Source organism: Ambystoma mexicanum, chromosome 4q (genome assembly GCF_040938575.1).
Source record: "Ambystoma mexicanum isolate Mex_15411 chromosome 4q, UKY_AmexF1_1, whole genome shotgun sequence".
NCBI classification, from domain to species: domain Eukaryota; kingdom Metazoa; phylum Chordata; class Amphibia; order Caudata; family Ambystomatidae; genus Ambystoma; species Ambystoma mexicanum.
The window spans coordinates 32118682-32130808 of NC_090928.1; the positions used below are offsets into that span (position 1 = coordinate 32118682).

The 12127-nt window shown below is 49.3% G+C and overlaps 1 protein-coding gene across 18 annotated transcripts in view; it reads right to left on the minus strand.

Moving 5' to 3' along the window:
- EPB41L2 (erythrocyte membrane protein band 4.1 like 2) overlaps positions 1 to 12127 on the minus strand; it is a 1866207-nt gene that overhangs the window by 410889 nt on the left and 1443191 nt on the right. For 16 of the 18 annotated variants that reach the window (XM_069607396.1, XM_069607395.1, XM_069607398.1 and 13 more), the window contains one exon: positions 10995 to 11141. The exons of the other annotated variants lie outside the window; for them this stretch is intronic. In XM_069607396.1, coding sequence (XP_069463497.1) covers positions 10995 to 11141 — 147 coding nt within the window. The remainder of the gene's footprint in view (positions 1 to 10994; positions 11142 to 12127) is intronic. 18 annotated transcript variants of the gene reach the window in all.

Below are 12127 nucleotides of genomic sequence, written 5' to 3' on the forward strand. Positions count from 1 at the left end.
TGCCATGGCCGCCTGCCTGGCGTGGTGGGCCCAACGCTTCGTCAAACGGTCCTTAAGTGTCTTAGGTTTAAACCTACTACACGCTCTGCAGTTCGCTTCGGGGTGGTCCCTCGGCAAGCAGAGATTGCACGTGGCGTGCCTGTCGACCCAAGGGTATTTGCGATTGCACTTGGGGCAGAATTGAAAAGGGTTACCCTCCATACGCACCTTGAGGCAGTGGGCTGTTAAGTGTAGGAAATGTATAAGGAGTACCTATATACCAAGAGTGTAGAGTATGTACCACCCCCCACTCTCCCTACTTGCAGGGCCGAGGCCAGAGGCCTTCCAAGGCCCGGGCTGAGGCCAGCGGCCTTCCGAGGCCCAAATCCGTCGTGCAGCAGCCGACGGTCCATTTCTTCTCCAGCCGGCGTCGAGTGTCGAAGTTCGACGTTGGGGTGGGGAAGGATGTCAATAGATTATTATTTAAAAATTTTAGCAAAAGTATGGCTAAGGCCAGGGGACTCCGCAAAATGCTTCCGACCAGTATGGCGGAAAAAAACAATCTGAGGATCCTAGACGCGTGAGGGATCTTGGGTACAGTGGACGTCACACTAGGGATAGTATTACTGGCACGCCCTGTGTCGACGCCCATTTTCGAGTTTCGAAAAACAAACTGTAATACTCTGCAGCTTCCACTAGATGTCGGCCTATGCACACCATGTGATCTAAGCAGATTCCACAAGCCTCAGAAATATATATATATATATATACACACATATATATATCCAGCCAGTTCACAGAATGACCACAACAGTAACCATCATAATCACTATATGTGCTTAGGTACAAGTATATATCTACAAATCTTTACACATATCTACACATTGATGTTGTGTTGTCTGTCAATATTCTCACTACCGAGCCCTTTATGTGTGGTAGGAAAGATATCAGGGCCCAGCGCACTGCCCTCAACTCCAGAACGTTGATGTACAAGAGCGACTCCCTCGGAGACCATCGACCTTGCGTCTGGAGAGTGCCCATATGTGACCCCCAGCCCGTCAGCGACACGTCCGTCACTATGGTCACGCGAAATTCCAGTTCCTGCAGGGGTACCCCCTGGATAGGTTCTGAAAGCTCTGCCACCATCGAAGAGCTCGTAGGAGCTCGTCATCGTCGACGACCAGTTTGTCCAACCAGAGTCCTTGGGTCTGGGTCCACCGGTCCGCCAGGAACTCCTGAATGGCCTCATGAAAAGGCGCAGTTCACCACAGGAATGCACGACGCCATAGCGCCCAGTATCGACATATTTTTCCTCACCAATACTCTGGTATTGATCCTCCACTGACTTGCTAGCTGATTGAGTCTGTGGATTCTGTCGACGGATGGCCTCACCAACCCTGACTGGGTTTCGAACTGCGCGCCCAAGAACACTAAGCTTCTCGACGGAGTCAACAAAGACTTTTCGAAGTTTACTGCAAATCCCAGCCGTCGTAAAAGTTGCATGGTGGGTTGCAAACTTGTTTGAGTTGCCATAGGGGAGGATCCCCATACCAACCAGTCATCGAGATATGGGTACACGTGATGGCCTTGCTTTCTCAACCATGCTGCAACTTGAGCTAAACCTTTCGTGAACGTCCTGGGAGAGGATTTTAGTCCAAAGGGAAACACTGAACTGGTAGTGAGTCCGTCCTACCACAAACCTTAGGAACTTTGTGTCGTCGACGCACTGGTATGTGGAAGTACGCGTCTTGAAGGTCCAGCGATGCCAGAAAATCCCCTTCTTGGACAGATCGGATCACTTCCTGGATTGTGTGCATCTTGAATTTTAGGCTTTTCAACGTTTTGTTGAGGTCATGAAGGTCGAGAATGGGACGCCATTTTCCGTTTGGCTTTTTCACTACGAAGTATCGGGAAAAAACCCCTTGACCCCTCTGCGATGCAGGAACCAATTCTATAGCCCCTTTTTGTAGCATAAGCACCACCTCCTGTTGCAACACGCTGAGGTGGGGTTGAGCCAAAAACGCTGGTGGAACATGCGGAGGGTTGCTTTTGAATTGCAGGGAATGCCCAAACCTTACGGTGTCCAGCACCCACTGATCTGTGGTTATTTGCTCCCATTCGTCGACACAATGCGATACCCTGCCTCCCAGGACGTTCTGACGCCCGTCATTGCTGGTCTTTGGCCTGCTTATCTCTCAACGAGTAGCCCGTCCTCTTCCTGGAGGTCTGGTAGTCTCTGCATCGTTTCGCAGCTTGAGAAGCCCGTCTGTAGCCCTGCGAGGAGTATGCCGGCCTATTGAAAGTCCTGTCCCTTGATGTTGAGAATCGGGAGTTCCCTGATGCTCCCCTAAAGGGGCGAAAAGAACGAAAATTCCTTCCACTCTGGAGGGCACCCAAAGAACGCGCCGTGTCAGAGTCCTCCTTAATGCCCTTTAAGGCCTCATCCACCTTTTCGCCGAACAGAAGGTCTCCCTCAAAGGACATATCCAGCACCTTGTATTGCACCTCAGGTCTAAAGTTGGTGCATTTAAGACACGCTTGTCTTCGTAGAATCACCCTGTTGACTTGCTTAAATCCTGATTCTGCGAGGTCCAACCCAATGTTTATAGAATGATTTGAGGCCTCTTCACCCTCTCGGGCGAGTAACATCGCCGCTTTCCTGTGTTCTTCTGGGAGATGTTCTAGTATGGGTGCCAACCGGTGCCACATCTCTCCATCATACCTGGCCATTATAGCCAGAGAGTTGGCCGCCTTCACTGTCGTTAGACCCACCGACAACACCTTCTTTCCAAAGGCATCTTGTCTCCTGGCCTCGTTCTCCATAGGAGTCGTGCATTTGTGCTGGGACCGTGCTTTTCTTGCCGCAGTCGCTGACACCACCGACTCTGGGGCTGGTTGGGAGGACAGACATTTGGGGGTGGATTCTGGAGCCTTAAATTTCTTCTCTAGCCTACCTTTTATTGCGGGCTCCGAGAAAGGATGACGCATCGTCTGTAAACCCTCCTGCCACACATGATCCAAGATGGGTACTGAGAACACCGACCTCCTATTTCGCATGTGGTCGAATCGAAAACAGTCTTTTTTCTCTTCCTCCTGGGCCAATCCAAATTCGGTACACGCTTTGCTCATCATGGCATGGAACGACCCAATGTCGTCCGGGGGAGACGGCTGAGCTGGGCTCCTTGGGGCTTCGAATTCTGCCTCCGTCTCCCAGGTTGGATCCCAAGAGGGGGATAACGAAACATCCGATAAGGACCTTCTGTCTGAGTCTGGCAGCTCTCCTTCCTCTGGGCATGCACCTGTGAGGTCCTCACATGCCGGTACAGTCGTCGACATCGTTGGAGTTGGTCGACGGGAAGGGCCAAGTTCATCGACGGTCGATATGGTCGGAGCTGCCACTTGAGGCAATTTCTCGTCCAATTTCTTAAACAAGGTCTGCAACGTGGACAGAACTTCCAGTGATAGAACAGACTGCGGTTTAAGAAGAGGGTTTGTAACCGGGATATTAGTCCCGCTGGAAAGAGTCAGCTTGCTAACCCCTTGTAACCCGAGCTCTGCAGGCCCAGCTATCCTCTCACACTCCTCGTCCACAGAGGACACAGACAAGGCCGCCTCCTGTTGCAGCAAGGATTCCGGTAAAACCGGGTTGAATACCTCCGGTCGCCAGGCCTCCTGCGGGATCTCCGTCGACGAGGCTAAAGTTGGGCCAGCTGTCGTCGTAGCCACCACCTGCGGTATAACAATAGACAAAGTCAACTGCGCCATTAGTAGTGAGGGAGTCGATGATCGCCCTGCCGCCGACGACAGTGTTATCTGCACCGCTTCCTGAGGCGTTCCCGCATTTTTTTAACTTGACCAGTGCTTCTCAGACTCTCGACTCGAGGATGATCTATGGTGATCACCTGAGGAGGATCTAGGCTTTCTTTTTTCTCCTTTTTCGACGATGATGAGGTTTTCTTCAGTGAAGATTCCCTTGCGGAATGATTTCCTGAAGACCCCTTCTCCGCAGGGCGTGGTTTCTTCACTGGGGGTTCAGCTGATGCCGAACGGCGGGGGGCCCCTGAGGATTTTGATGTCGAGGCCACGATGCGCGTGGAGCCTCCCTCCGAAGGCGGGTACGCACCCGCTCCGTCGCTCAACCAGGCCACCAACCGCCGACTCCGGTCTTTAAGAGTCTTTTGGGAGAAGACCTTACATATGTCGCACTTGTCTGCCGAGTGGTGAGGGTGTAGACAATGTATGCAGTCCATATGTCCATCCCCCTCAAACTTTTTGCAGCCCGCATGTAGCGCACGGGCGGAACAGAACTTTTCCAGACATCAGGAAAAAACCACAACGAACAACCTTGACAAAATAGTAGATGACACGAGGTGATCCCCCTACTTTGGAAGACCGTTGAAATCTGAAGGGAGCCGCGGGGGCGGGGCATTTATACCGCCACATCCTATTGGGGCATGCGTGAGCAGCCCAAAAACGACGTGGATAGGACACAAAAGTGTCAAAATTTTCCTATAGAAAAACGGCTTTATAAGTGTACCGAGTGTTACCAGTCTGACGACGGGGAATATTCTAAGCATGTGTATCCATGAAAGATCCAATGCTGGAGAAGTGGGAGGAATGCTCTGAGCACTAACCAGATGGCATTCAGCTCTAACAAATTGATGTGGTTTCCTGCTAATGTCGAGTCCAGGTGCCGTGGACCGAGAGATCGTCCAGGGTGGCTCCCCAGCCCTCGAGCGAGGAGTCTCTGGTGTTGGTGGCCTGTGGGGAGGGAGGCCGGAAGGGCTTGCCCGTCTGTAGGTTGCAGTCCCTGGACCACCATGTTAGGTATGGGTGGAGAGATGGAGGAACGTTGATCATCTCGGATTGAGAGACCCACTCCTGATTCCATGAGGCCGCAAAGTGCAGCTGAATCGGCCTCATCTTCAGTCTCGTGTGTGAAATGGCTAATAGTACAGCCGCCAAGAGACCTAGGAGATGCTGGTACCACCATGCCGAGGTCACTTCCCTGCTGAGGAGGTGGGTTGTGGCCCTCTTGATAGCCGAGATCCTGTCCTCCGACGGAAATACCTTCTCTGAGCACATGTCCTAGATGAGGCCCAATAATGTCAAGGTCTGTGTGGGCTGCAGCTGTGACTTCTTGAGATTGAGAGAAAAGCCCAGATCGTGTAGTGTGTTCATAACGGCATGGGAAGAGTGGTGAACTGCTTCCGGAGATGTAGCCCTGACGAGCCAGTCGTCGATGTATGGGTAGATGTGGAGGCCCTGCGCCATGAGGAGGGCAGCTACAGTATTCATGAGTTCATGAGTCTGGTAAAGACTCTAGGGGCCGAGTTGAGGCCAAAAGGAAGGACCTTGTATTGGAAATGGTAGCCCATGATCCTGAACCGGAGGACAGAACGATGGGGCTGCCAAATCAGGACGTGTAGGTACGCGTCCTTCAGATCCAGGGAGCACATCCAGTCTCCCTTGCACAATGTCTCCGCTATAAAAGCTGGCATAACCATCTTGAATTTCTGTAGGCGTAAGTAGAGGATGAGGGTGGAAAGGTCCAGCAGAACTCTCAGGCCCACCTGGTTCTTCTCCTGAAATGCGAGAATCCTGGAGTAAAGCCCAAGCCTCGCTGGGAGGCTGGGACTTCCTCCACTACCAGGCTCTCTACGAGTGACCGGATCTCAGCCAGAAAAGTTGCTGTCCCAACTTGAGGCAGCAGAGGGGAGGAGGAAATAGAGGCTGGGATGGGTAGGCGTTACCCTGTGGATACTACGGAGAGGATCCAGGGGTCCGCGAAATTCTGGAACCAGAAATAAGCATGGAGAGCAAGCCTGCCCCCACTGGAGACACATGGACCCAAAGGGGCGGGTCATGCCTTCTTTCCCTCAGAGGCTGTCGTGGAGGAGGGGGACTGGAAAAAGCCCTTACCCCCCCCCCTTTTTGTTGCTTGCACCGATTTCGAGTCGACGAGCGGTCAGGCTGCCTGGATCTCCATTCCTGCGGAACCCTCCGTACATACACCCCTTGTCGGAGCGCTGCTGTGACTGGATGTACGATTTGGGCATGGTCTTTGTAAAGATGGATAAAGACTTGGCTGTCTGTGAGCTGTTTTTCTTCCTGTCCAGCTACTCGTCCGTTGTGGAGTGTAAGAGCCCCTCCCCTCGCCCCCTCGAACGGCAGGTCCAATATGCTTTCCTGGACATCCGGGTTGAATTTCATTGCCCGGAAGCCTGGCTGTCCTTCTCATGTCCGTGGCGATACAGATGGTACGGCCAGAGGTGTCAATATGGGCCATGATGGATTCCATGAGGTCCTGCACCACCAGTCTGCAATTACCCAGCATGGCATCAGCGTTGGCCTGACGAATTTGCAAGGACGCGTTGGAATACAGCTTCTTCCCGTACGCCTCCAAGATCTTCCCCTCCTTGCCTAGCAGCATCACCGACGAGGAGGCTGAGGATAACTGAGGCTTGGAGTATAGTGATACCGCCGCAATCACTGAGGAGTGTGGCTGAGGATGGGCCGATAGCAAGAGTGTATCCCCCTCCATCTGCCTGTACTTGGTGTCCAGGCGTCCACTGAACGGCTCGACAGAGTGGGGCTTGAGCCAAACCTTCTTGTCCAGGTAGACTACATCGGTCTGCAGTGGAATTCCTGTTTTGGCCGAGGGGTGTCGTGTGAGGACTTCAGCAAGCACCGCCTCCGCCGGTTGCTCAGCCTCGGGTTGAAGTAGGCCCAGATACTCCGTAAGACGTTCATGGAAGGCCCTGGCTGAGGATGGCGTGTCAGGATCCTCCTCCTCCTCCTCGGTATCCTGTATGTCAGGAGGATCCTGCGTAGGTGGAGGAGTAGCGGGAGCGGAGGCTCGGGTACGGGGACTGGAGCCGGAGGCGGTTACGGAACCGCCTCAGGAATCGGCTAGGGAGGCAGAGGCTGTGCCAGGGCAAGGGGCACTGACAGAGGAGCCTGTGGTGCCGGTAGCATCGGAGGGAGCACGTCCCTGATGGCCTTCCTGAGGATAACCCCCATCCGAGGGGACTTCATGAGCCCGAGGAACTTCTCAAAAAACCTGTCTTCACAGGCCGGAGGAGTGGTAGGGTATACAGATGGGGTAGGGGGAGGCTGATGGGGTAGGGGGAGGCTGCTGGAGCCGATGCGTACCCTGCCCGTATGGACACAGAGGGAACATGCCCTGCGCAAATGAAGGATAGGCTGTAGGCCACATACCTGGTTGAGGCCAGTGCCACCTTGACACTCGTTCTTCGCCGAACTCCTGGAATGGCGTTGGATGGGTGCTGATGCCTGGCGCGGCAGCCATTTTGTCAAGCTGCCTGCCACGTGCCTGTGTCGTGTTGCTCAGCTCGCTGGGCCCAGCCTCCTCCAAGACTCTCGGGTATGGATCGCAAGGCTCACGCTGCTCCTCAGGTCTAGACCCGGTAGGTGTCGCACCGTCGGCCCGTGGGCCAGTAGAGTTGTGTTTAGGTACCCCCTCGGCCGTATTGCCGGTACTAGTGCGTGGCCCCTCTGACATAATGCTGGTAAAAGGGCGGAGCCCCTCGGGTGTAGACATCGTCAAAGAACCTTCTGGTTCCTCAACACTGTCAACGAGAGGATCCGAGGATCCATCGGCCAGCAGGCAGGTAGGTAGGTCGGTCGGTAGATGGAGCAGCTTCGGTGCATGTGCTGGTAGAAGGACCTGAGTGAGCCATCCCGCGCAAGCGAGTCCTTGGGAAGGAGTCTCCCTTGCGTGGTGCTATGGAAAACAGAGGCCCTACCTTGGGCCTGGCTCGATGTTTCACGAAGTTCTTGATGTCCTCCGGAGGCGACTTCTAGAAGAGCTCCCTCTACCTGGCTAGTCTGCTCTTCATCGACCTCGATGAAAGGGCGTTGCACGCTGTACAAGCTTGCCAACTGTGGTCTGGCAAAGGCAACGTAGGCAGAGGGCATGGGGGTCTGAAGTTGGGAAGAGCCTGTCGCAGGATGGAAGTCGACATGCGCCGGGGAGGAGCATGACACCTGAGGACCGAGCACCTGAATGATAAAAAAAGACAAAAAAAGACAAAGAGAAGAAGTATCCGCCCGTGAAATGACATGGCTGAAGCCAAACCCAAGAGCGCTGGTGAATTCGGCCCGTTCCCATCGACACAGAAAAGGGGACTGGGGTGTGGCGGCAGAGTCAGGGCAGCGCATGCTCCCAGGGCCGCACCCCCGCGCACCTCTAAATTTAAAGGGGAAGAAGGTTGTTTCTGGTGAAAAAGGTTCTGTCCCTCGTCCCTTTGAAGCCCATGCAGTATGGAGGAAAGGGGACGGGACGTAAGAGTATAATATTGTTTAAACTTTTCTTTTTGCACCGGATAGTCCACATTTGGCAAGTCGTTAACTCACAACAACATATCTGGGTTCAGCGGAGCTGACCCGGGTCCCACACACTATCCCAGGTGAGTTCTATGACGTCCTAGGGCAATTGGTAGCAGTATCTAAACACTTGTTATCAATGAGTGCAAGGAAATGTTCCATCTTAAAGGTAAAGCTTTGTTGATCATTTTTATAAATTTGAATCTGCTCAGGGAAAGGTTTGGGTTCCTTCAAGTGGAGCAGGGCGAACTAAGATTACCCTACAGGTTCACCCCGATTGCCCTACTAAAATAGGGTTTGGAAGGTGGTTGGAAGTCTGGTATCCCAGAACTGTCCTGAGGTGCAATATTGTGATTGTCCTCTACCATTTGAGTGGAAGAAAGATGGGTTTCCGGTATACACCTCATAACACCATTATCTACTGGCTTAGTATAGTACCCAGCCCCCTGAGTTCCCCATAAATAGGCAGATGACTGCATCAAAAACCTCATACAAATCAATATCAGACAACACCACCCTTTTTCAATTCTGACAAGTAATCAAGACCTGTTCTCTTCAATGTGCACCTTTTCACACACCATGAATATCTCCCAACCCACCCAACCCAGTATCCCTCCTTATAACCACCTTTTATAGGTCACCCCGTCTTTTCCCCATGCAACATTTCAGCAGTGCTCCATGTGGCCCACTAACTGTGAATACTAACTTTTCCCTGTTACCCTAAATCGTCTGATGTTCATAGATGCCATACTGTAAGGACTCTGGTCCCCTCATAACTAGCTAATATAGCCGGTAATCCCTTACAATGTACATTGATCCACTGCTTTTCAATCACAGGTACACCCTCAAATACCCAAAGCAAAATTATATGAAAAATAAAAGGTGTTACCTGAGCAAAATGAATTGTCGCAGAGACCTTTCAGGTTCTAAGCCTGAGCAGGTGCTCCCATAAATCCAGGCTACAGGGCAACCCAGATAGATTGGGTTTGGTACATGTCAGTTTTCAAGACACAATGAAAATAAACACTTAGACGAAGTCATGAAAAAAAAGCATCTGAAGAATGGAAGCATCAGTGGGAGTAACTCACTTCAGGGCCACCTCGTCTCTACAACATAGAAAGTGGGTTAACTACAGGTCTCGAAATTAAGATTGGCTACGCAGGAGCTAAAATCAGCTCCAGGGTCTCCAGCATTAACCAGTGACCAGGAACTACCACTGTGGAACAAGCAGCTCCAGTACATTGCGTTCCGCAATTTGAATTTCCTTAGAAGATGAAAACATAATTGTGTCCATAATTCATGACCCCTTCTGCTTCAAATGTCATATAGAGGTGCTATGTTTATGTATACATTGTCCCAAATGCACAGAGTTACATTCACATAGGTGTGTTTGTTTGGCATCAGGTGGCCTAGGGAGACAGAAATAGCTCCTGGTAGCTATTGATGTCAAGCTAACCAGGCTCTAGCTCCCAGCTTCCCCCAACTTCGAACCCTGAACTACAGGCATGGACTACGCAATTGTGCACCGAGTCCATAACAATAAAGATATAATTCTCATGCCAATAGCTCGGGGAAAAAGATCACTGTATGTCTGCTCAAGAAACCCAAAACACTGATTTGATCAGACAAGCTTGTCCTTGTCAATAATTTTAGATGCAAGGAATAAATATATATTTATGATATTATTTTTGCCTATTTTTCAATCTCGTCAGCACCCTATGCAGGCTTTTAAAAATACACTCACAATGTCATGTTCCTGCTACAGAAAGCTGGCCTAGGTGACTTTACAATACTATTAGTTAACCTTAATATGACTTTCGAGGTCCTTTTAGGCAAAAGTGCTATTTCCTAGCCAAACTATCGCTATGTCTGTCCGAGAATGAAAAATGGAAATTATAACCAAAAGCTTTCTAGAAAAGTTAAAATATATAAACGGACTAGAAGCATAAGTATTCAGGGATCCTATAATGTATTGTGAAAAACTAAGATAACATTTGCTGATGGGCCCTTCAGAGGTATTGGAATACAAGTATGTTCCTTAAATATACGGCATAATGACAGACAAGTCACACAGCTTTGGATTGCGAATGACAAAGTGTTTTGAAAAGTAGTACATTAATGTATTTAACAGCCAAACGTGAAGAACCTCATTAAGGCGAAAAGTTACATTTTGCTCCGATATACTTGCCTTAGAGGAAGCAAACATTCGCTCTATAAACTAGTTAAATAACCTTGTACATTCCAAATCTATATCCAAACTGAGAATATGAGGGGTGGTTAGGAGATCGATCTCTTAACAACAATAGTGCCTTACACCACATTTAGATACTCCAAAAATACAAGTTATCTGAAAAGAGGCTCCTGTTACAGTTTTAATCATCAGTCGGTTCTTAATAATACAAAAATTGCTGAAAATGGAAGAGAAAACATTACATTCACAGAATCACAGTGCCATTCATACATAATTATTTATGTAATAACTTGATCAGTCCTACTTAAACTGTTAATAGATATTTAGTATAAAACGTTACTGTTAGAAAAATAATAAACAAACATTTCAATCATGACTTTCTTGCCATCCGTTAACATTAAAACAACAGGACACTTCAATTAGTGGTCTAAAACACCTAACGAGGATACATTTAGAGGGCTGACTGTTGACATACCCCTTGTGCCTGGACAGACAAAGGTGCAATGCGACGCTTTTCCCATTCGTTTGGGCGTGGCTCAGGTGAAGACTCCATGAAACTGCGCTTGAGCTCACTAATGCTAGCCTGATGTTTCAAAAGTTCATCCTGTGTCTTATCCAGGTCCTAGCGGTGTGCAACATAAAAAAACAAGATAGGACAAAGATCGACATAAAACAAACTTTTCATTAAAAACAAAACATTAATGCAAGAAGCTATTCCTCGTCTCACCAGCCATTAGTTAATAGGTAGACAACCAAACGTAGTGCTCTCCCAACAGAAAATTGGGATATTTGCTGATTTATTGTCGCTGAAGGAAAAATTGAACACAATTCATAAATTCTCTTATTATATATGCCAGGCCACCTGAACATTTGAAATATTCCATGTTAAAAGAGCAGTGCTGCCACAAAATCGGACGTGTGTGAATATTAGACCTACACAAAAAACAACTCTTACCAGCATCACCTCCCATACGCATCAATACAAGCTCATGTTGGCCACAAAGGTTTATGGCCTGGTTATCTAAAGTTGATTTTCCGTTCAGATAACTGGGAAAATACACACACGCATCAGAGCAAGCCAGACTTCTGAATTTAAAGAAATAACCTTTTTCTGAAATCTTCCTACTGTTGGCCCCATAGCCTCTTCACTTAAGCTGGTACGATAGCTGAGTGGGTCAAGCGATCACCAGAGACATCTATGGACCAGTCCATCATCCAGAGGGTGATAAATTGAGCACCATTAAATTGGGTAATAATAACACCACGCCTATCATTAAAGTGCTTAGAAGCGGGAGAAATTAAGCATAAACACTATATGCAAAGGTGACATAAAACCCTATTTTAATGTTTTCATTTCTATCTTATGACATTAAAATGAAATTGACTGAGATCTATTTATCAGCAAGACAGCTGGCAGTCTCATCTAGAGAAGGCAACACATTACTGTCACCGCTATTAATTCTGTACTTGATCACTGTGATAGGTTTAGAGCATGAATGTTTAATTGCATGTCACTATTTCAATAAATGATTCCACACTGCCATTCAATATAACTTCAGCAAAAGAAAATGTGGGAACTGAGACGCAACTACTGAATAACATTTTATT